At 43.3% G+C, this 25,318-nt stretch overlaps 1 protein-coding gene across 1 annotated transcript in view; it reads left to right on the top strand.

Annotated features, from left to right (window-relative positions):
• The first annotated feature begins 2,148 nt into the window (after positions 1-2,148).
• Positions 2,149-25,318, top strand: part of TAFA4 (TAFA chemokine like family member 4) — a 151,080-nt gene continuing 127,910 nt past the window's right edge. The window contains exons 1-3 of the mRNA XM_087866693.1: positions 2,149-2,367; positions 9,113-9,182; positions 9,356-9,425. Coding sequence (XP_087722819.1) covers positions 2,149-2,367; positions 9,113-9,182; positions 9,356-9,425 — 359 coding nt within the window. The remainder of the gene's footprint in view (positions 2,368-9,112; positions 9,183-9,355; positions 9,426-25,318) is intronic.

The following is a 25,318-nucleotide window of genomic DNA, read 5'->3' on the forward strand; positions in this document are numbered from 1 at the left end:
TATAGTTTGTAAATCCAGAATGCTCTTTCAAGTTATGTGTAGACATAGCTTTAGTTCTGGAGAACCTGAGTGATGGGAAAAGGGATGTGACGCTATATATTTGGAACCGTAGGGACTCATGTGACATGGAGAGATACTGACGGCCATTTCTGGGGAGGGTCCAAACAGAGATACTCTGCGGTTTGGGAGCAAGACGTGAAGAGAAAACTGCCAAGGCTGTTAAAAGCCATCAGAGAGTTCTCCAAATTGCCAATATTGAAGTTAGTTACAACGCATTCTCCAATAAATTGAAGTCTTACCCATTTGATATGTTTTGACAGGAAATGTATATTTACTGCCTGAAGTGACTCCTATTGCGGAGCTCTGAACCACAGTGTATCATAAACGATTAACATTCGACAGACCCAGAAGGAACCTCACACCTTTTCTTGAACAGCATTCTATAAGAAACAATTTCTCACAACTATAAGGTATTCACCCTATTTCTAAAAGTACACATTCATACTGGTGGGTTTTGAACTTGTCTGTCAAAAATAGTTACTGCTTTTGCAGACAGAGAAATAGTCACTTAAAATCTAAGGCAATGAGCAGATAAAGTCAGTGTATCTTGATCAATACCATACTTATTGACTGGGTATTAGAAAGCCCTCTCGATTTCTTTCTTCTTCCATGTATTTCTCAAATGCCCATTTTGGGTAAGATGGTCGGCATGGTGCAATTCTTGATTCTAATATGGTTTTCATATTCAGGGAGCTTTCAGTCTGGTAAGGAGAGGTAGCTACAAAGAAGATAGGAGGAAAGATATTCTATCTGGAGGAGATAGCCTACTGAAAGTTCAGAGGTAGGAAAATTCATCTTCCATCACGTTTGACAGTTAAACTTTCTTATCAGCTCATTAGCACCCTAATTATTTTCTGTTGATACATTTCCAACAACAGCCTTAAATGTTGAAACTTAAAAAATACTCTAGTGCCTTGAAAACAGAAGAGGACTCTCAAGTTGGTTGGTTTTTAAGCAAGAACTAACCTGAGGGCACAGTAAACATTCCAGGAGAAGAACGGACAATTTTACAGCGTGTTCAGAGAAACCCGTCCTGTTCCCTCGTGATGGTTTGTGACTGCATTGTGTTTTGTGGAAGCATCTTCTTTTTTTTTTAATGTTTTTTTATTATATTATGTTAGTCACCATACAGTACATCCCCGGTTTCCAATGTAAAGTTCGATGATTCATCAGTTGCGTATAACACCCAGTGCACCATGCAATACGTGCCCTCCTTACTACCCATCACCGGTCTATCCCATTCCCCCACCCCCGTCCCCTCTGAAGCCCTCAGTTTGTTTCTCATAGTCCATAGTGTCTCATGCTTTATTCCCCCTTCTGATTACCCCCCTTTATCCCTTTCTTCCCCTACTGATCTTCCTAGTTCTTATGTTCCATAGATGAGAGAAATCATATGATAATTGTCTTTCTCTGCTTGACTTATTTCAATTAGCATTATCTCCTCCAGTGCCGTCCATGTTGCAGCAAATGTTGAGAATTCGTTCTTTCTGATAGCTGAGTAATGTTCCATTGTATATATGGACCACAACTTCTTAATCCAGTCATCTGTTGAAGGGCATCTCGGCTCCTTCCATGATTTAGCTATTGTGGACAATGCTGCTATGAACATTGGGGTGCATATGGCCCTTCTCTTCACTACGTCTGTATCTTTGGGGTAAATACCCAGTAGCGCAATGGCTGGGTCATAGGGTAGCTCAATTTTTAACTTTTTAAGGGACCTCCACACTGTTTTCCAGAGTGGCCGTACCAACTTGCATGTGGAAGCATCTTCTGCTGGTGCTTTGGTTGCTGTTGGGTCAGATCTCAGGGCTTGCGCACATGCTGGGCTTTGTCTTTTTAAAGATTTATTTATTTATTTTAGAGAGAGAGAGAGCGAGCAGGGAGAGGGGCTGAGGGAGAAGGAGAGAGACTCCTTGGGCAGACGCCCCACTGCAACTCGGAGCCTGACACACGGGGCTCCATCCCAGGACCCCGAGATCATGAACTGGGTCAAAATCAAGAGTCAGACGGTTTATTGACTGAGCCACCCAGGTGCCCCGGTCCTGTGGGCTTTTTATAAAGTCAGAATTTGGAGCCAAGGAGCTAATCATGGTGGTTATTGGAGAACGACTCAGTGAGAAAGGATTCGAAGAGTATGTGACTTCGCAGGGCAGCATCAGGGGCGAAGGTGGAAGTTATCCGTTGGAGCTGAGATCAGCAAACCTTTTTGCAAATGGCCACGTAGTAAATATTTTAGGCTTTGCGGTCACATGGTCTTTGTTACAACTACTCAACTCTGCTGTAGGGGTGGGAAAAGGGCCAGAAACGGTATGTAAACGAATGAGGATGGCTGTGATCTGATAGCATTCCATTTATGGGCTTGGAAATCTGAATTTTAGATCATTTTCATATGTCAAGCAATGTCCTTTTAATCGCCCCTCCTCCCACTATTTAAAAATGTAAAAACCGTGCTTAGGTTACAGGTTGAATAGAAGCAGTCTGATTCAGTCCTCGGGTGGAGTTTGTCCACCCTTGGACTAGAATAAAGGCCCATGTGACTCCCCTCCGCACCTGCCCTAGAGCCTAGTGATGTCTAAATTTCCGTCATTCACACATTGCCTTCACGTTTTCTTCCCCCAATTTTTCCATATATTTATTGAAAGAGACTTATATCCAGTCTCATCTTCAACAGCACTATCTGTGAAATAATGAGTTTGATGTTCTGATTAATGAAAGACAGGCTAAATGCATCACTTCTTAAACTAAGCTTTGAAACTATTAATTACTAAACCAGAAAAATTTTAACCGTGTACATGCAGTCCTACCTCCCATACTAACTCAGTGGCTTCCGTTAATTTTTAAATATGGAGGTGTAACTTACAAGGAAATACCCGGGTCCTCACCACGAGAGCCTTGTGACTATGCACACACGTGCAGCTCACCCGCGAAACCACTACTCGGAATGCAGAATTTCCAGTACCTGATGGGTCCTGTATGCCTGCTTCTTGTCATACGCACCGGCCCCCCCCCCCCAGGTGATCACAACGGTCCCTCTGCGAGTAGAGCTTCCGGTTTCCCTCTTCTGTGGCTTCATATAAGTAGAAGCAAACAGTGTGTTCTCTTTCCTGAGTTTTTTAAGCAATATGATGTCTGCTTTGCATGTAACTCTTCTTCATTGCTGTGGAGGCATTCATCGTACAGATAGGCCACTCTGCTTCCCCATTCAGGGGTTAAACAGTTGGGGTTTTGTCTAGGTTTTGCCCGCTATGAACATTCTCATACACGGTTTTGGTGGACATACACGCTCCTTTCTGTTGCGTGCCTTTGTCTTTTTCAGACTGAGTATTTGAGCCAGGGCTGTTTCTTGCCAGAATTGTTAAATAATTAAAATAACACATAATTAACACTTAAATTGCACTTGTCATGTGCCAAGCACGATTCCAAATCCTTTGAATAGATTAACCCATTTAATTGGGGTGAGTAGGACTATCGTCTTCATTCCACAGACAGGGAAACTGGAAAAGACACTGATGAAGTCCCTTGCTAGGGTAACACAACTGGTAACTTAAAGCTTGAATTTCTCTTCGTCTCTCTCTGTCTTTCCGCCTTTCTCTGTCTCTGAGAATGTCTTTCCAACCTTGATCAGATTAGTAACATTGATTTCTCCAAATGGTTACCCTTCTGCAGGACCTCATGCCCAAGGGAGAGGCAGCAAGGAACAGCACTATAAATTGAACACGAGCAGCTGATGATATGAGCTGGAATTTGAACCCAGGTGGTCTGGCTTCAAAGGCTCTGCTCATAACCATTCTGCTAAATAAAACAAGCATCGTCTTCCGCAGCCTTTCCCTGTCCCTTCCAGCGGTGGCACATCTTTCCCCCTCTTTCTGGGCTCTGTGCTGTTCCAGCTGGCCCTGCTCCCTCCCCTGTGCCCTCTGTTCTGCCCCCCCCCCCCCATGGCTAGCCTTATTTTGCCACCCCGCCCACCTGGCCACTAGGTGTGAATGGGGCAGAACTGGGTGGCCTTCAAAAAATGGGGGCTCTGGAGTCACTCACCTGGATTTCAATCTTGGCTGCACTCCTGACTGTGCAACCCTGAGCAAATAATGTTAACCCTTTCAGGTGTCCTCATCTATATAATTCAGGTGTGAATTGGATGGGAAAGGCACACACAGCCTATAGCACAGTGTTGGACACGCAGGAAGTTTTCACGAGGTATAAGCAGCCACTGTATTATTATTTATTTTGGCTGATGTTTTTCAAAAGGAGTGTCATTAGGACCATATCAGTGAAAGACTGAGCAGCTCAAAATCTTGCCAGGTTAATTCCTCTAGGACAGACAGTTCCTTAGTAACCCCGAGCATTGATCTCTAGTAAGATAACGTGGCTGGGGAAATATTTGGGGTCAGGATTCCTTCCCCCAGTGCCTTCAATCACACCTTTCCCAGTAGCCACCTGCATTAGGAACCTGGGTAAATGCCTTGAACCCCCAAGGTGAGATCCACAAGTGGTTTAACATGCACTCAGAGGAAAATATCAGAGAACCCAGCATCTTTTCTTTCCATTTTGTTAATTTCTAGTGTTTTTCTGAAGCCCAGGGAGAGCGTTCTTAGGGCTTTCCAATTTCCCAGCTATAGCAAAAGAAAAACCGAGTTTGTCCTTTTGGGGTTTAAGAGAACAGCCACGAATCCGGGAGCACTTGAGCGGGAGCCAATGGCACCTTGGTCCTCCTGATTTTCAGATACACCCATTATTATTATTTCAATGTGGGGATTGAACTCATGACCCTGAGATCAAGACCCGAGCTGAGATCATGAGCCGGACGCTTAACTGACTGAGCCACCCAGGCGCCCCCGGCTACACTCACTATTAATTCTTTCTGAATGCAGAGGCACACGCAGATGACTAAGAGTGATTAACTGCCTGCTGCTCGCTTGCTTATCTGGTCCCCGACGCTTGGAAAATGCAGCGGGATGGGGGTGGGGGAAACCAGGGGTGTTCACTGTATAGAAAAAAATAAAAGCCCAATATAGTGTTGCTCATCCCATTTTGCATTAATGCTACTGTTTTGCATTTAATTAGTGGCCAGTAGTTAGATGCCTGACTTGGGGCATCTAACATTTTGGTTGTGTCCTTGAGCTACGGTCGCCTTTTAATCAAGCAGTCCCCCGCCCCCCTCCTTTTGATGTACTATCTGCAGGCAAATAAAAAGACCCAGCTTCGATGGGACTGGTAAGAGTGGAAGGGAGATTTGGGTTTGCAGGTCTTTCCTGATGTTTCATGATTAAAGGGGCGCTGGCAGGTGCAGGAAAGGAAATTGCTTATATACTCTTTAGGGGTGGGCTTCCCTTTAATGTCTTGGGAAGTGGGAAACAGACAAGGGGAAAATAATAGAATGGAAATAATGGAATAAAGGTGCGGGAAATATTCTGTGAGCCTAGACTTAAAGAATGAAGGAGAAGGATCAGTGATTCGCTCGCATGTAGCGGATGAAACATTGATCCAAGGGGGCTTAGGGGAGGGGTGGTGCCTCGGAGGTGAGGTGCGGAGAATTGAAATGATTTCACACCACTTGGGCTGATAATCTGGGCACTAGAGCCCTCTGCGAGGGTAAGAAATGTATTACTACTAATAAGGGTTTCAAGCCAAGACAGCCCCGCCTGCTGACACATACATCACCACGTACACATACCCTTTCCAGGAGGCTTTGTAGCATTTTATTTTTCTGTTTAACCTTTTCTGACATGCTGATGTAAATTAACCAATCTCCCCTCCCTGTCCCTTCTCTGCTACCCCAAGATTACGAGTGAACTTGTATTTTTGTGTCTTCCCTGTTTATTGGTTCTCTGGCTTATTTTATAAGCCACACAGTGGCCGGTGGTGTTCAGCACATATACTTTCAAAATATTTGTTGATTAGCTTTGGGGCTTCTCTTATGCTGGAGAGATGCTCTCTATTAGGATATCCTCTTCTGAGAGTCTAGCTTCCAGTTCCATTTGGTGTATGTGTGTGTGTGTGGCTTGGGGCAAACAATTTAACCTCTCTCACAGCTTCTGTTTCTCTATGTGTAACACAAAGTCGATCATACCCACTGGCTAGGAGGAACTATGAAACAAGTGAGCAAGCATGGGGACAGTGCCCAACACATAATGTCTCTGTTGGTGTCCCCTTTCTCTTTACTCTCTCAATTCTCATCCACAGGGAGTGTAAATCTTTTAGAAAAGAACGTTTGGACCTCATTGGAAAGCACCTTTTAATTGTTGATGTTTTGTCCTTGTCTTCTGAGATGATAGAGACGTGGGGGAGAGAAGTAAGAAATCTCCAAGTGCAGTCTTCTAGAGGAAAAAAATGGATTACGGAGGATTAATCTTTACAGTTCATTTTATCGATTGGCTTGGCATAATTGCTCTCCTCTCGAACGTCAGCAGTGTCTTTGCTTTCAGCAGCAAGCTGCTCAGAATGTGACTGGGCCTTAACATGTTTGGGGCTACAGTTATTGAAATGTAAATTCCACAGAAGGGAAAGAACCCTTTTTTGGGGAAAGTGACATTAAAATGAGCAAATATTCCAGGCAAAATCTATCATCAGATCTTTTTTACATGCTTAGTAATTTAATAGGAGATAGGAGCTGATATTCATCAAACACTTAATTAAGTACCAAGCATTGTGTCACCCTTTTAATGATGTTTTGTTATGACAAGCCTATCAGGTTGGGACAATGGAATCTGGCTGCACATGGTATTTGGTGCTGAATTAAGCGTGTAAAAGAAAAATCATATACAGTCAGAATTCTTCCCTGAAAAATCCCATATAATATTTTGGGGTACAACCCTATTGAAGAGTTCTTAGCCCTCAACTTTGAGACTTGCTGAGCTAGTCCATAGGAAGGAACAAAGGGAACGTCTGAGCGTTCAAATGTGTTGAATAAATGAATGTTGAATGAATTCTGCTTATACCCACCAAACTTCTATAGATGGGTGATGGGTTGAGAATTCTTAAGTATTTCCTTGGTTTAAAGGGTCGGCTTGCTTCTCTTTTAATCTTAAAGCATCTTTAACCTAAATCTACCCTACAAGATTTGTTGTTGTGACGTTTCAACACTGCTGTGGAGACTCACCTGACCCTTGTTACATGCTAACGTGAGTTTGTACGTTAAATGCACCTATAATGACTCCGTTGTGCAATTAGTGCCTCATTTCTATGGAGGAGAACCTGGCGTGTGCTGACTTGCCAAGGTCACTGTCAGACACTGGGGTGGCCCTGCGTGATCCCCGCCTCCCAGTGCTCACACCTTTGTGGATAGGACCTGACTTGCTTCTAACCAGTGGAATACAGCAAAGGTGAGGGGATGTCAGAGCTGTGATTTTTGCATTATGTAAACTCTGCTTGTAAGCGGGCATGTTGGGAAAACCCACATGGCAAGGAAATGCTAGTGACCTCTAGGAGCTGAGCGCCGGCAAAAAGCCTTGAAGCTTTCAGGCCTGCAAATGCAAGGTTGAAGGACTGAATGTTGCCACCCACCATTCAAGCGGGGAATTGGGGTCTTCTTCAGTCGAGCCTCCAAGTGAGACCCCGGCCCTGGCTGTGACACCTCGACTGCCACTTCATGAGACTGTAGGCATAGCACACAGTGGAGCCGTGCCCAGTTCTCTGGTCTGCAGAAACTGTGAAGTCTCACACGTGTGCTTGTGAAGTCATCAAGTATGCAGTTAGCAATAGATACATAGTCACACAAATGGTGAGTGTCAGGATTTGAACCTGGTCCCATCTGATGGCAGACGTGAGGATCTGAGCTGATCTGGAAGGACCTTGAAGGCCATCTAGTCCAGCAGCCTTTTGGTGGATGCCTGGAGCTTCCACAGTCTCTCTGGCAAGTGGTCGGCCAGCTCCTTCGGGACTCCCAATGGACTGGGGGTGTTCATTGTCTTTTGAGGCATTTGCATTCCATGTGGACAGCTTCCTATTTCATTCATTGACTGGGCCACTTACTTATTAAATAGAACTATTTCCTGAGGATCTCCTCAGTGCCTGGCCCTGTGCTAGGTGAGGGGCTATGGCCTCGCTTTATAGAAACGACATGGTCCAGATGCCTGGGTGGCTCAGTTGGTTAAGCATCTGCCTTCAGCTCAGGTCCTGATCCCGGGGTCCTGGGATGGAGCCCTGTGTTGGGCTCCCTGCTCACCTTGGAGCCCTCTGACCTGCTCGTGCTCTCTCTCTCTCAAATAAATAAATAAAATCTTAGAAAAAAAAGAACTGGCATTGTCATAATTATTAAACCCTTCTTTCTACACAGCCATGATTTTTAAAAATTTTACTATCATTTCTCTAAGTCCTAGCTCAGTGGGCTCCGAAGAGTATTTCGAAACCCTTTTCCACAAGACAGCACTTCAGATATTAAATACGGTTGTCATTTTGTCCCCGTGAGTCTTCTTTTCAGGCTTGCTATCCTCCCAGCTTTTTCCACCATTTGGCGTGTAGCTTAGCCTGGAGTCGCGCAGCCCAATACGGTAGCCATGAGCCATAAGCGGTTACATAAATTTAAATTGATTAGAATTAAATAAAACTAAAAATTCCGCTCCCCAGTCATACTAGCCACATCTCAAGAGCTCAGTAGCCATATGTGGGGGTGACGACTGCATTGGAGACAGAACATTTCATCATGGTGGAAGTGCCACGGGACTGGGCTGACTCTGAAACTGAACCGAATAATCCAGAATCTTCCATTCTGGTCTAACTCACAGTATAACCAACGTATCCCTTCTCTAGTTTAAAGTAATAAACTCTTACTAATGAAACCTAAGATCAAAGTAACATTTTTAGCAGCCATATTGTATTCCTCATTTAAAATTCAAAGTCCTTCGAGACATTTATGAGCAAGTTTTCTCCATGTGCTATGTGAGAGTAGTGTTTCTTCCATTCTCCATTGTCTACTTATGTTCTTAGACCCACGCTTCATCATTTGCAGTTACCTCCAGAGAATTTAATTGAGTTAACTTTCAATGGATCGGTCCCCTTAACTGGAATTTTTTCAATTTTGCTTTTGACGTATCAAAATTGTTGTTTTTCTTCCTAGGTTCAGATCATCCCCGAATTTGAGTGGAATGCTGGCAATATTGGCATCCAGATTATTGATAGGAAGATGAGTAACACGGGGACTCTGGATAGCGCCCAGTGTCTGACCACTAGCGAATATACTCTAAATTGACATAGATGTAATTAATCAGCAGAGAGGAGCGCTTTTGATGGGTTATACCAGCCCACTTATCTTCATGATCTCTGGCCTCTATTTCTTTATATTTTTGTGTTGGAGTTTCAGGAAAAGCTCCGAATATCTTGGTGAACTCTGGATTTTATGACAACAGTCCCTTGATCGTCAACTTCGTTGAGTATGAAAACAGGGAATGAGCATTACCTGGTATGGATTATTCTTAGTGAAGCCACACGGATTCCGAGGAATCTTTGGGGCTCCTTGCCATTCACGTTAATAATGGCATTCTAAGTATTTGTTGTGAGGTTGGCACATGCCTACTGATCTGTGATTGACAGAACCTCTATTTTCATTCTTTTCCACTTGCTGGGACATCTTCTGTTCTCCCAGATTTTCAGAGTTTGCCAGTGGTGTTTTTGCCACCTTACACCTTATGCCATTGGTAGTATGGGGTTTCATTCATCAGGGCCAGGAGCCTTGGGCTCATTTAGAGACGGCAGACACTCTGACAATCGCAGCACCTATTGTGGACCTCAATTCCCTCTAACCCGTGTCCTCTCTACCCTTTATGGAAAGCATCTCATCTTTCTTGACAGAACACAGACACAGACTGGAGGTTGAGTAATTCCACCTGCTGTCACCCCTTAGCATCACACCACCCTTACCAAGCAGGAGACCTATGTCTTGTTGTTCTCCTTGCTCTGAGCATAACAGAAATAGCCCTTTTGTAGTTCTGTGTGTTTTCTGCTGGGCTCAGCTCATTCTGGCCTTTTGCCTTGTTGACACTCGCATCAGAAGCTGGAAGATTTTTCATTTGAAGATCGAGGCATTCTCCAAAACACCTGAGTTTACAGAAGCCAGCTGGATAGAAAGCTAGCATCTTGAGAATGACAGTTGCTGCATCTCTTTGCCTCCACCTTCTGTTTGGACAATGAGCATTAATTTCTTTGACTACTTTGGGTATTACTTGAGGATCAATTTTTCCAAACCTTGCCTTTTCCCACCCTCCCTTGGCCAAAACCATTTTACTGAGACCCTTTCATGATGGATGTGACATACTGTGGTTTTCAGATGGCAGTGAGTTCTGTGCGAGACACAGGTCCTTCTCTTCAGGAAGACTTCCAGCCTTCACAATGCTTTCACTACGAAAGTCAGCTGCGCAATTAACACGGATTTAACAAAGCGCTTAGAGCTTGTGTGACGAGAAGGGCTCTGGGGTCAGACCCTTGCTGGTTCAAGTCCCGGCTTCCCTACTTGTCAGCTCTATGATCCTGGCCAAATTATGAACCTTGCTGTGTTTGCATTTCCTCTAAGAAGGTCCGTGTCTCAGAAGGCTGTTGCCAGACTCGGACGAGTTAATGTATGTAACAAGTTTCTAGCATCATATTTGGCCACTAGTTAGTGCTGAAAGCTTTCTGATAGCAGTGATTATGATTTGCGTACTGAGACTTTCAAGGCTAAGAGGCCCCAAATAATTGAAATTAGAGGGCAGTCAGCTGGCAAGATTTTCGATTCTAATGTCTGGGGAGGGATATATGAAATCGATACCTGATTTTCTGTTGTGCCAATCAATGTATCATCACCCAAGGCACGAGAAAGGGGTGGGGATGCAGAGCTGGCTTTGCCGTTTTGAGGAAGGACGCTTCACCATTTGACGAGTCCTCAGTCTGCATTCTGCTGCCTTATCTGGCCCGCTTATATACACAGAACCTTATCCACCCGGACCCACTCTCACCTGCTCCTTATCTTCTCTTCCTCAGATGGGGAATGACTTGATGGTTTGCTTTTGTTGTCTCCTTTCCAAAATGCCTTGGACTAAAGGCAGTTGGGGATTTTTACTTTGGGTTCAAGCCTGGTTAACACTGTGAACCTTCAAGTTCGGGGATCTGTGGATGAAAATGTGGAGAGAAAAAAAAAAGGGAAAGGAAAAGCAATCCTTTGGTTCGGTTGGAATCTGGCTTGCAGAGAGGACTCTGTCTGCTGTACAGAACTCATCACCATCTGAAAACGAATTTCCACAGTGCGCTCACTCTCTGACCAGTGAAAACTCCTGCTTATAATAGATGCCCCCTTCTACCCACCCTATGGGAGACTGCTCTCACTAGCGCACTGGTGGGCTTCTTTGCATGGCCTTTGGATATGCTATTGTCTCTGCTTGAAAGCACTTCCTCCACGTGTCCCACACGAAGGATGGTTCCTTCTCATCGTCTAGGCTCCAACTCAAAACAACAATTTCCTCCTGCCCTTGCTGAGTTCTCTCTGCCTTCTCCCCCTTCCTTGTCACTTTCTATTGTCCATTGTCATCTCTCTTTATCAAGGTTGAACACTCATTTTTCAGATGGCTGAAACCAGAATGCAAGGGAGAGACCTCGCCTGTCCCCCTTATTGCTTGTCCCCATACCTGGAGGCAGTGCCTGCCGCGTAGTTGGGGCTCAGATCTATTTGGTGAGTGAACAAGTTTTAAAATTCAGTGCAGGAAAGCTGCCCTAGAGGAGAAAAGGCTGCGTTCCTCCTTTGCGCTGGGTAGCAGGCACCTCTGCTGTCTCATGACATACCCCTCAGCCCGTGGCAGCTGCGAAGGACCATTCCTTGCGAGTTCGGAGCTGAATCTCTGGGGAGCTGAGAACTATCGCACAAGGTACCAATGCAGATGAGCGACTCGAGCTGCTCCTGTTCTGTCCCGAGCATCTGCCTAGTATCTTTCCGTCTTCTTCACAGGGTCTTCTCTGGCGCAGCAAAGGCGGCCCAGGCAAACCTGGGAGGTCATGTCCCTGATGGAAATCTAGTGGATAAATGCTTCTACCCGCTGTCCTTTGGTGGATGATTCTGGGAGCCGTTCTCTGCGCTTCTTGGGACACGCTAAGGAATCTGGCTGCCACCGTCTGTGGCAGCGACCTCATTTATGCACCTGTATGTCCTTGTCTCAGGCTCTGCTTGGTGGTGAACCCATCCTGAGACCCCATTCATATTGATTCCTTCACTTCATTGTTGCCCACGCTTTGTCAGAGCCTGAACAGACACTTGCAATATACACCGGAAAAGCTTTTATGAACCTCTTTGTTAATGCTTGCCTGCATGTGTGTTTTATCTCTTTCAGGATGATGGGGGTCTCTTTGCCCTTGGACTTCTGACACCTGTTACCCTAAAGATCTTTGACACTTCATCTCCCTTTTTCTTACAGCTGTTCACTGAGTGATCTGCTGGCCTCCAGCCCTGCCAGTTTCTTCCTTGAAGATGCAATCATGGAATCCAGCCCGCTCTTGCTTTCCCAGGCCATGCGTATTTATAGCTCTGGCTTTTAGATTGCGGGCTAACTTTCAAATGTGCTTGCTTTGAAATAGACTTTCTGAAGGACCTCTGTGGGGATAATGAGGCCATTTCTACACTTGCAAGTTGGAATACATTACAAATAGTGGTTGCAAGAAGTACTTGAAACGATGGTGCTTTCTATACAGGGCAAATTGTTTTTTTTTTTTTTTTTTTTTTTAACCTTGCAAAAATCATTCTGCAACTCTTTCCTGGTGCTTTTGTGACTGGTTTATGCCTTACACAGATGTCAGTGCATCATCTGTGAGTTTTCTTTCCAACTTTCCGTGTCAGTACTGGCGGAATTGATGGGTGCAAGGTTCGGCTTATGGAGGGTGGGAGGGAGAAAGAGGGAGAAGGTTGCTGTGATATTGCGATTGGTTTTGCCAATTCCTGGGATCTAGATCCTTTAACCTCGTCTGTACCTTAGGTCCTCTTGGAGGTTGGTGAGGCCGGAGGATCCTGTCTCAGAATATGTTTTAAAGCCCAGAAAACAAACTCCATAGGATTACAAAGGAGGCCAGCTCCCCTGGCATGTGACCACAACATGAGGCCGGTTGGTAGTATAGAGCACTCTGGGGTTAATGCGTCTAACAGCATGCTCTGCAAGCACATCCACGAGCTATGTAGTTACGGAGCGGCCATGGATACAGATTTTGCGGTATACACCACAAACTGTAATGTGACTTGAGAATACCTTGTGGTTTCTTTGTGTGACCACGTCCTAGGAACTGCTACGTAACTCCCGTCATTTGTTGCTGACTTTTATTATGGAGGGACATGATGGGTTTCAAATAGGGGTTAGTGAAAAGAAAGATGTCATTTTTTTTTTCTCCATCCCCATTCATGGACCCCTGAATTCTACCCAAGGACCCCAGATTCAGAAGCCATATTCTCAGGATCGGTGGTTGCTTGAAGTCCTGAGCTAACGCTCCTATTTGCTGGGGGTGGCCCTTTGCTCCAGTGTCTGCCTCCCAGGAGATGCTTGGCAGACGTTGGTTGAAGGAAAGCTTTGCCAGCAAGCTACCTGCTGTTATTCTGGGTCAGACCCATGTTAATGATGAGAGTGAGGACCCTGGGATGGGATGTTACCTCTCAGGATTCCTGTGTCTGCCTTTTTATTTTTTTATTTTTTTTGGTGGGGGGGTTCTTTTCAACCGTTATAGAAATGGCCATTGATTGGGAGAACCAATGATGTCTGAAATTACTTATTAGATTGAAAATACTTTCGAAAGTGATTTTACTAACTTGGTTTGTCAGGTTTTCTCAGGCGGGATCCGTTTGCTGATTACTGCTTTGCATAACGCCGTGGTGTGAGTAAGGCTGAGTTTTGTTTTGACATCAAGTGTTTTCAGGTCCAGGAAGATTTCAGGCCCATAGACAAACATATGTATGTACACGGGGTGAAAATATTAGAAGAGAAAGCCCGAGGACAAGATTATAACTAGAGTGTGTATCCACAAAGTGAACGATTACAGGTATTGGCTGAAAAAAGTGGTGATGGGGTGGAGAAAAGAGAGGGGTGAACGCTCATTTCTAGATACTGGAAAGACAGTGTTGCCCAGTGGTAAGGAGGGCACACTCTGGAGCCTGGGTCCCTATCCCAGCTCTGCCACTTGGTAGCTGATCTTGGGCAGGTCGCATTACTTCCCTGCATCCAAATTCCTCCACCGTAAGGGGGATAATGACAGCACCTGCCTCAAAGCATCTGGGGAGGATTAATTGAGTTCATGCAAAGAAAACCCTCAGGGCAGAGCAGAGCATTTATAGGGGTTCTAGAAGTCATTACAACAACTCATATTAGAATGGGTGCCATTGACACAGCCTTTCTCCATACCATGCCTCATTTAACTCTGCCGTAGCCCAGGTAGCTATTTTAAAATCCATTGTCAAGATGAAGAACTTGAGGCTCAGAGAGGTCCGGTGATTTGCCTGTTGAACGGATGTGACACAGTAGGAACAAGAACCCACGTTTTGAGTTGGCAAGACCTGCCCGGGTTCTAGTGTCTTCCATTGTATTTAGTGTAGCAACTGAAGTGAGCTTCTGCGGTTGTTTTTCTTTTTTGTTTTTAGTGAGAAATGAGCTTTTTTTGAGCCATGAATTGTTGGGTCTTTTTGTTAAAACAGCTTGCATTCTCCTGAACACCTGTGTTGGATATCATGTTTCCTGCATCCCACGTAGGAAGACTTTCTTAGCTTTCTTGATTTGGGTCGAGCACCCCCTCCATTTGCTTTCTTAGAAGGTATGCTTGAGCAGTAAATATCTTGGGAGCCGAATTCCTTTGCGTTTGGCCTGTGTTTGTCTTTCTGGAACCTTTAAGGATCTTCTGTTTGTCTCCAGTGTTCTTTTGTCTCCAGTGTGTTTTCAACCATTGTACCGGGGACTCAACCCTTTCAATCTGGAAACTTATGTCCTTCATTTCTGGGAATAAAAATTTTTTCTTTGATGATTCTCTCCCTTGCATTTTCTCTCTCTTCCTAGCAGAACTCTTAATATATGGGTCCTGGAATTCCTTGCCTAACACTCAGTGTTTCTCTCCTAGCTCCCATCCAGTTGTCTTTTTGCTTTCATTGTGGCAAATTTCCTCATCTTCCTCCTCCTGATTTTCTTGTTTGTCTCATGTATATTTTCTCTCTCTCTCTCTCTCTGTTTAAAAGATATTTATTTATTTAAGTAATCTCTACACCCACCATGGGGCTCAAACTCACAACCCTGAGATCAAGAGTCGTGTGCTCTTCCAACTGAGCCAGCCAGGCGCCCCCTCTTTTCTTCTTTAAATAACACTCTGAATTTGTTTCTTGCTTACAGACCATCTTATCTCTCTTAGGGTATTATTTTATTTTATTTTATTTTTTAAAAGCTTTATTTATTTGAGAGCGCAAGAGAGAGAGTGTGAGCAGGAGGGGTAGAGGGAGAGGGAGAGAGTATCCCAGGCAGACTCCACATCAAGTGCAGAGCCAGATCTCAGGAATCTGAGATCACGACCTGAGCCGAAACCAAGAGCCTGACACCCCACTGAGTGCGCCCCCCCCCAGGCGCTCCCCTGGATATTATTGATAGTGCCAGTTTTTTTTTCTTCCTGTGTGTGTTATTTCTTCTGAGTTGCCATTTCCTGTTTTTTGCAGTTTATTCTAGAGTTTTCAAATGAAGGGGACCCTTCATGGATCCAGTGCTGTCCAATAGAACTTTCTGCAGGGTTGGAGATTTCTGTAGCTGTGCTCTTGAATATACCATTCACCATGTGGAGCTGTTGAGATTGGATATGTACCTAGTACCACTGATGAACTCAATTTAAGTTTTATTTCATAGAAGTTAATTCACATTTAATGGCCCACATGGCAAGGAGCGCCCAGTTGTGCAGGGCAGACAGAGTTGTTCTTGTGTGGGGAAGCTTGGGTATGAACCCCAGTGGTAGCACCAATTAACTTTGTAACCTTGGGAACATAATTTCTGGGGTCTCAGTTTACCCATCTATGAAATGGGGGTAATTCTATTTGGATTCAGTGAAAAACTCACCCTAGCTGGGTCAAAGAGGAAAAGGATTACTTTAAAAAAACTTTTAGGAGTTTTCATGGAATACAAGGGAAGGGTTGAAGGCAGGCCAAGGACAGGTTAAAAATAGAACAACCTTCTGGGACCTCGGTCATGTTCTTCTGTCTCATTTCTGCTCTTTGAACATCTGTGTCAGTCTTGTCTCTGTGCAGACTGGCTTTTTTTGGTGCCCCTATGTGTACTGAGTGAGAGATGGGAACCCCACAACTCCCAGATTTGTGGATCTCTCCTTCAAGAGCTTATTCCTAAATGACTAAGAGACTAGCTGTCTCTTAGTCTCAATTCTCAGTTCCAGGAAGAAGAAACTTCACTTGGCATGGCTTGAATTTTAGCCATGGGTGACTGGAACCACATAACAAATCATACTGCCCTACGTCTCTTAAGAGGTTTGGTTGGAGGCTGGAAAGTTCTCAGGAAAAGCCAGAGTTCTGAGTTGAGCCCACACCTAAGAAAGTGTCTACAGTTAAACATTTTGCCACGAGGTGAATATGGTGATTGAAAACCCGAATTTGTTAGGGAGAGGAGATTGGGCATCCTTCTTCAGGTTGGGTTTTCAGATTCATTTATTGATTCAACGAATATTTATTAAATGCTTGGCACATGTCAGGTCCAGGGCTGGAGATGAGATGCAAAGCTGAGAGAAGACACCTATCCTTGCCTTCATGGAGCTTCGGGTCTTTTGGGGGAGACCCACATGAGTATAGCAAAGCAATTCTGAGTAATAAGAAGAAAAGGCTAAAGTTTAGAGATCTTATTTAGTACTTACGAAAGTGCCTCCCTGAGGAGGTGAGGGCTGTCCTGAGAAATAATATTGAGCAGGAATTAACCAGGTGGAGAAGGACAGAACAATGTGTTTGGCTCCGAACCAAAGGAATGACATGTGCAAAGGCCCTGAGGCAGGAAGTCTGTGAAGGACTGGATCAAATTGGAATTTCATTGTTTCTGCTCCCTCCAGCCCCTCTGTTAACAAAGGTGCTTTGGAATTGATTACAATTGACGGGTTTTCAGGTGATCGGTTTTTTTAATTAAAGGTTAAATGTCCTGTTGGTTGCAAAGATAAATCTACATGTTGTGTATTTTTATGTTCTGCAGCAGATTATGATAATCTTAGTTTTTACATGCATTTCTTCCTTCTGGGGATGAATAGGGCATTTATTACCTTGAGGGCGTAAATTCATGACGAGGAAGAAAGGTTCTTCTTCCTTGCTTCCTGTGTCTCTCTGCTTTTGTCTCCTTCAGTGTGGGGTGCCTCTCTTGTGTGTTGGAATTACAGGATCGTGACCCCATGATTCTCTTCTGTTTCCTTAGATGGGCATACTTGCTGTCGGGATGTTTCCCTGATGCCCAAATGAAGCATGATTAGTGAATTCTTGTGTGAAAATGTGGACTGGGCCTAGAAATTTCTTTAAACTCAGTTGCCGGTTGTAATGCATTATACATGTAAGCTGGGTTTTTTGTCCTGTTTTGTGTTTTTCAGTCTTGAATAAGAGGAATGGCCTCATAGGCCTTTATCTGAGTCAATGATATCAAATCATGGGAGGACTTTAGGACAATTGCTGTGAAGGCCAAAAGCTCTTTCCAAATGGAGAAAAAAACCAGTCTGGAGCATACTGTTGTCTATGGGTAACACTCGTGGTTACACCCATAAGCCTGGATTTTGTTTTTCACTTTCAAAATTTTATTTAACCCCCTATCTAAACTTCCGTCATTTCAAAGTGTAATTAATATTTACAATGACTAAGGAGGTAGTTCTTTCTTTTAGTCTTTCAGATCCGAGGGGGTTTTTACACTCAGAGCCATCTCAACTCACATGGCAAGTTTTCGCTGGAAATATTTGATAGGTATTTCATAACACTTACACATGTAAAAGTAGATATGTGGCTGCAATTTATGCACTGTCGTCCTTCTTCAACTATGGCCAGTTGCGAGCAAGACTCTATCCTTCTCAACCACTCCCTTCTCGGACTGTGAGATGTTGTGAGTGGGATATTCTGTGTTGTGCAAACCCCAGTCTTCAGTCTTGGCTGAGCACGTAAAATCTCTAGCCCCCTCTCTGGCTTTTCCAGGCTTTTTTTTCTATTTTAAACTCCCCTTTCCTCCCAGAGGGTGAGGCCAGTTGAGAATCCTGAGTCCAGCACTTAACGTACTTCGTTCTATTGGGTAGGTAAGTGAAGTGACTTATTTTCTCTCCTGTTAAATAAAGATAGAAAACAAAATAAAACAGGATTGCCTTATCAGATTATTTCGAGGATTAAATGAGATGAGAAGGGAACGGACGGGTCCAGTGTTGGGCCCTGAGTCAGCCATCCGTTAAAGTATTACCACGCTATCAGATTCGTTGATTCTCTTTGATTCTCTTCTCTGGACTTAAGATCTAAAACAATCAGGTGTGGCTTTCTACTGTTTTCTAGGGCCCATGAACATTTTTCTGGATTCTCAGATCACACGTATCAGGATCTTAATTTCAGATGACATGACTGGCTTGAATCACCGTGAGCCAGCACTGAGTTCTGTTAAAGCTGCAAAAACATCGGTGCTTGGAGCCCCTTCCAATCCTATCCCTTTGGCCCTTGTCTTCTTTCCCCTCACCGCTTACTTCCCTATGTTGTATGCAACAGACTTTGTTCTTCACAGAAACCAACCCTCCACCCGCACCCCGGTTCTTTGACCCATTCCCTCCCACCCTGTTACCTACCAGCAAACCCATCCGTGAATCCCAACGTGATTCGTTGCCTGTTAATTCCTGTGTTGTATGGTCTAGGTGACACTTTCCATTTTATTATTTGGAGATAATGCTTTTTTTTACCCTTAGGTGGCTGTGTTGAGGTGGGAATTTTGACTTTTGATAGGACAAGTAGAATGGATAGACAAGAGGGGAGTGGAGGACGAGATAGGACAAATTGAACTTTGAATCTGTTAAAGGATATTAGATAAGGTTGTCTTGTTTATACATTCACATATTTGTATCTGTCCCCATCAAAACGGACTTGAGAAAGCCTTTAAAAGTATTTAGTGAAATGAAAGATAGAGGGAACATAGAACAAACTAAGTATAAATTTAGTATCTAAAACACATGGTGAAAAGTTCTATCCACTTACTGAAGGTAGATGATAAATTTGGCTCTGAGCTTCCTAGTAGCTAAAGTGAAGAGTGAAATGTAATTGACTCTAGGACGTGCAATGTACGTAACATGAACATTAGTGTTCTTGGTGCCAAGACCTGAGGCTTGGACCTTGCACATTGGTTCATTAGTTTGCCTCCACACTGAGTGTTGGAGATAACCCAGTGATGTATGTAAGAGGAGATCTTAAAGCAGTCTGACCTCACCGGTGCTCTATTCTCCAGATAGCTAGCCAAATTCATTTTGTCTCTCTCTCTTTTTTTAATTGCAGTGTACTTACCACAAAATGTTACATTAGTTTCAAGTTCAAATTCATTCTCATGTACTTCTAGGTTGAGACTTTAGTGTGCACCAAACAAGCAAGTGATAAATGTTTTGCTAGTTCTTCTTCTCTTGAAGACATAGATAGGGCAGTTAGTAATTTTGTTGTACTCAGTGGTAAGATAGATGCCAGCCCTAGAGAGGATTAATGAAGGGAAAAGGGGAGTGTCACCTACTCACTCGATTAGGCACTCACTCATTCATTCATCAACATTTATTAGGAAACTATTGTATGCAATCATTGTTTTAGACTTTGGAACCTAAGTTTTTCTTTGGCTCTTTTGTCACCATTCTGCTTCAAGCCATCACCATGTCTTGCTTGGACTGCTGCAGTAGGCTCTCAGCATCTGCTCCTCAGAGTGCATTCCTCACCCAGCAGCTGGAGGGCACTTTTTTTTAAAAAAAGATGTTATTTATTTATTGGACAGAGAGAGAAAGAGAGCACAAGCAGCAGAGGGAGAAGGAGAAGCAGGCTTCCCACTGAACAAGGAGCCTGATGCAGGGCTTGATCCCAGGACCTTGAGATCATGACCTGAGCCGAAGGCAGATGCTTAACCAACTGAGCCATGCAGGCACCCTGGAGGGCACTTTTGAAAACCTAACCCATCTTCAGTTTCTGTCTTATTTAAAACTCTCACAGCACATGTGGAATCAAGTCCCAACTCCCCCCTATGATTTGCAAACTCCCTCGTCCTCTGCCCCTGGGACCTCTGTGGCATCATCTCGTATCCCTCACTCCCCTAGCTCCCAGCCCGCATCACTCTGACTGCCTCTCTGCTCCTGACTATACCAGGCTTAGTTTAGCTCGTGGTTCCTGCAGGCCCGTGCTGTTTCTCTCCCTGGGATCCACTTGCCCCGGAAGTCCACATTTTGTCATTCACCCTTGTGTCCGAGTCACCTTCTCAGACAGGCCCTCCCTGAGCACCCAGTCGAGATAGCTCGTCCTCCAAGACCAGCCAGTCTCTGTTACACTCTTCATTTTCGTTTTCTTGCTTACACTTATCTCAATCCACAGTTCTCTTATTCACGCTCATTTATCTGTCTGTCCGTCTCCCCTGCTGGAACACAAGCTCCAGGACATGCAGGGCCTTATCCATCATCAGCTCACAGCACCCAACACAGATTCTAGGGCAGGAGAGTTGATCAAAAAAATACTTGCCGAAGGAACTCTGCAGAGGTGACCCATGAACATGGAGACAACAGAGAAGATGGTGTCCAGCTCTTCTGTAGGACTGCCACATATGGTCAGTCCCCATTACCTGCCTCCTCTCCTTTCCCCCTTTCCCTGAGTTCTGTGGTTTCCTTTCGTGGCCCTTCCCCCTCCTCCACCATCTCAAATCAGAGCAAAGCAAACAAACCCACACGTGCATACAGACCTTCCCCTGTCAGCAACCAAAACAAAACCCCAAATTAAAAAATCTCCAAACACCTCTTTACTCCTTTTTCCAAATATTCCTTTATTCCTTCTGTTGTCTGTATTGTTGCCTCTTCCAGAAAGTTTTCCTGGATTGCAGAAGTCCTCCCTGATCTTACTTTTCTTGACATTGTTGGTTTTAATTTAATTGAAAGACAATACCAAATACCAATGACATACTCTCTTGGTTGCCCTATGTTATGTTTGTCTTTTCCGATTAGGTGGTCACTTTTGGATGGACAGGAATTAGTCTTATTCTTTATTTCCCTCCAGCACGTCCTGGTATAAAGCCAGTACCTAGTAGGCTTTTAGTATATACGGGCTGGGTATATTGAGCATCTTTAAATAGCCTGGGGACCTTTGATAGATTGTAACATTGACTTGTGTTGTGGAAGTAACAGGGAGAAGCAACGAATACTAAATGTCAGTATGGTCTTGTGTTTACACTATGTAGTATTCCATAAAAACAATTACCATTTCATTTAGAAGCTGTTGGTATATGAACTGTTTTTGTGATGTCATTTAGTGTGATATGGTTCTCTAAATTATTTGATATCTTATGTTTATTTAAGGATAGCTTATATTCTGTTTATAAATATGGCTTTATTAAAAAATTAAAACGTACTTATCTAACAAAAACAGTGATCGATGTTAGCACCATCAAAAGACTTCCTTTTTTGGCCACAGGAGGGCACTGTTGCCAAACAAAAGATGATTTTCAGGCTGAAATTTAATAAAGGTTTAGATTAAGCTCTTAAGAAGCATTTATCCCACTAATAGATTAAAATGGCCAATATTGTCTGCAGTGTGTGTTGCCGTGTAATCCTGTCACAGCTGAATTTGCTGTGTATATATGTGCCTGAGTTGTATGTTATCGATAGCTGAATCAAACTGTGTTTTTCCTGAACTGCTCTGTGAGTCATTATTACAGCCGGAAGGCACCTTGGCGGTCTTCTGGTCGAGCTGTATTAGTTTACAGGTGAGGAATTTAGGGCCATAGAAATGAAGTGACCATTCATTTGGGAGTGAAACAAAAGACTTACATTCATTCTTTTATTTAACCAAGCATATTTGATACCCATGATATGCTGGGCATTATATTAGAGATTAGGGTAGAGGAGAAATAAGATATCATCCCTCCCATCAAGTGGTTTAGATTCTGGATGTAAGTGAACAGACACCGACCCTCCACCCCCCTCTGCCCCCCCCCATGCCCCAGCTGAGATCGTAATGATTTAAAATAGTAGAAGTACTGTTACTGATATTTATGTACAATTTATTTTATGAATCTTCTTTATGTAGAAGTTTGATCACATCACATAAAAACTTTTTAGGTAAAAATTTAAGTGTGTGGCAACTTGTGGGTAGCCTTCAAAATATTCTTATGTTGGTTATTATGTTAAAATCCTTGGACGCTCTGTTTTGATTATTTGAAAAATGAGAAATGAGAGGAAAATTTCCAATTAAAAAACTGGGCTAATTAAAAGAAATAAACCCTCTCTGCAGTAAGGATAATTGGGCCTTGAGAGATTTATGGCTAAATTGCCATTACCGTGCACATTTGTTCAGCCCCAGACAAGGTGATTTCACTTGGACAGTAAGCTGTGGAGTCATGCTGGGTGTCCCTGAATTGGGTAAGTGCATCTTATTTCATGTAACTTGCCAGTTTGTTTTCTCTGTTTTATGTATACAGGCTGTCAATGAACCATTATCACTTAGCAGTGATTGCTTTTGTACTTTTCATGGTCACTGGAAGGCTGGGGTTTTTCTTTATTAACAAAATGCACAGTTTGCCCATAATTCCACTAGAAAGGATTGTGTCACAGCACTTAAATAAAGATGGTGTGTGGTTTTAAGGAATTCCTCAGTTCTTAAAATGACAGTGTGCGAACCTTGTAAAAACACGGCATGTCTATTTAATTTATTTAAATCATCTCCAACTGGAAGAGCCTTTTCAAAGAACTCCCTACCACCTAATGTAGAGGAGATGGTACTGGTAATACTTGAAATTAAAATGCCATTTATAAAATTCTTTAATATTTAATAGACACAGTTATTGTCTTTAATGGCTCATTTACAACATGCTTTAATATGTTGTAAAATGGCTCAGTAGTAAAATTCTTCATAGATGTTTTTAAGCAAGCAATAAAAAAGCAATTTATGACATGCATATCCCACGTTTTGGCAGAAAAACGTGCCCACTTTAACATATGATGGTGAACATACTCTAAATTACAGAGTAATTCCATGCATCATGTGAAAATTATAAATGATAACCCAGCGGAGCCATCAGCCATGCATCAGTGTTTGAAATATATTCACATAAGCGTCGATAACCTGTTAAATACATTTACCTTCATCAGCCCGCTCTTAAATGGAAGCAGCTCATTAATACTGGTTTCAGAATACATTTGTCAAGAGAGAGATTACACATGGTTTTACATATTTTCGTGGAAAAGCTATTTGAAAATTTCCAGAAGACAATTCAATGTGGTTTTGTTATTTAAGTACCTGGAAATGGAAACATCTTTTCTCATTTCTGCCTGAAGAAATGATGAATTATTTTACGTAGGCAACTTCTATTTCCACATTTCCATTTTTTATCAGACAAGACATCACTGAGGGGGAATCATCTTTTCACCTGGTTTCCACTCATACCCCCCCCACCTTTTTTTTTTTTTTTTTTTAACTCCCTGAACCTAGGTTGCTAATTCAGGATACATTTCTCACTTATGGCATCTTCTGTCTCGATTGAGTAGAAATTTGTGCAGTAAAATGATTTACCACAATGTCCAAACTTTCACTAGCAGGAAGAATTATTCCAACTTGCACCTTGGTACCTGGGGGGCTGAGAACTGGAGTCACCAGGCCACGCCAGTAGATTCCACCCTTTGAGGTCAGTTGGACTGATGGTGAGTCTGGAAATAGCTAATTATTCAAATGTGCCCACTCTGGAGGTGATGCCAGGTAGAACCCGGAAGCTTCCCCTGCTAGTGGGCAAGCAGGAAAGGGCAGTGCTGTTCCGTAGCATGAGGACCCTCTGCTTTGTGATTAAAGGAGAATCTGCCATGTTGTGTTTTTGCAGAAATGCTTTCGTATTGGAGTTTGTCAGGAAATGAGTCTGAGCGGATGCGCGGACAAAGATCTACTCTTTTTTTGGTTTTGTTTTGTTTCGATGCTGAATTCTTTCATTGAAATCAACAAAAGTAATTTAGCCTTCAAGTGTTATGTTCTGGCTCTGGTGGATTTCCTCTGAAATAATGCTTTAGAGGAGTTCTGATCTGAAGTGTGGTTGTTTCCCATCTGCTTGAAAAATGGCAGCTTAAGCCCTCAAGGACTTTAGAATTCTTGCATGTTTGGTCTTAATTTGGAAAATGACATAAGCCTTTAATAAATCTGCAGTAAATCAGAACCCTGCAGCAAGTCTGAATCACTGTTGTTTATCAGCTTTTCAGAGATGAAGCAAAACTTATTTAGGGGTTAATATAAAACTTCCTCGGCTCCAAGCCCCAATCTGCTTGCAAATTCAGTCCAATTGCCTGTACGCAGTTTTCCACAAACAGAATTCTCATCTCTAGGATGCTGATCAATGTCTTCAATTCCCAAAGAAAGATAGATTTATTTTCAGTCTATTTACTAAAGCATGAAGAGGGACTAATACTTTTTCGAAATAATTTTACAGGAACTGGAACGATAGGTGCTTTGGTGTCAGATGGCTTGAATTTGAATCCTGGTGTAGCTGCTCGCTAGCTGCGTGACTGCGGGCAAGTCACTCATTCTCTCTATGCCCTGCTCTCCTCATCTGTATATCAGGATATAAGTAAATCCTACTGTTCAATGAACTAATATTTTAAAGTGCTTAACACAGGACCTGGCACTATGTGAGTGCTTTTTAAATAAATACATATAAGCTTGGGGGGCACCTGGGTGGCTCAGTCGGTTAAGCATCTGCCTTCAGCTCAGGTCGTGATCCCAGGGTCCTGGGATCGAGTCCCGCATTGGGCTCCCTACGCAGAGGGGAGTCTGCTTCTCCCTCTGTCCCTCCCCCTGCTCGTAATCTCTCTCTCTCTCACTCTTTCTCTCTCAAATAAACAAATAAAACCTTAAAAAGACAAAAAAACAAAAACCGCTCTGAAAAACAAGCTAACAAAAGAACAAATAAGCTTGGGTGAATGCTCATGGAGTTGAATTAACCAGAACATTCCAACTATCAACTCTCCTTGTTGTTTGGGACTGGTAATACATTCTAAATCATTTTTGTCTATCTTATTAATTGAAGGCTGTTAACTAGTTATTTAATGTTTTATTTTGATAACCTCTGACTTCATGAAAAGTTGAAAGAATAGCACGAAGAAC

Source organism: Ursus americanus, chromosome 14, assembly GCF_024610735.1.
Source record: "Ursus americanus isolate L20-20 chromosome 14, mUrsAme1.1.p, whole genome shotgun sequence".
NCBI lineage: Eukaryota > Metazoa > Chordata > Mammalia > Carnivora > Ursidae > Ursus > Ursus americanus.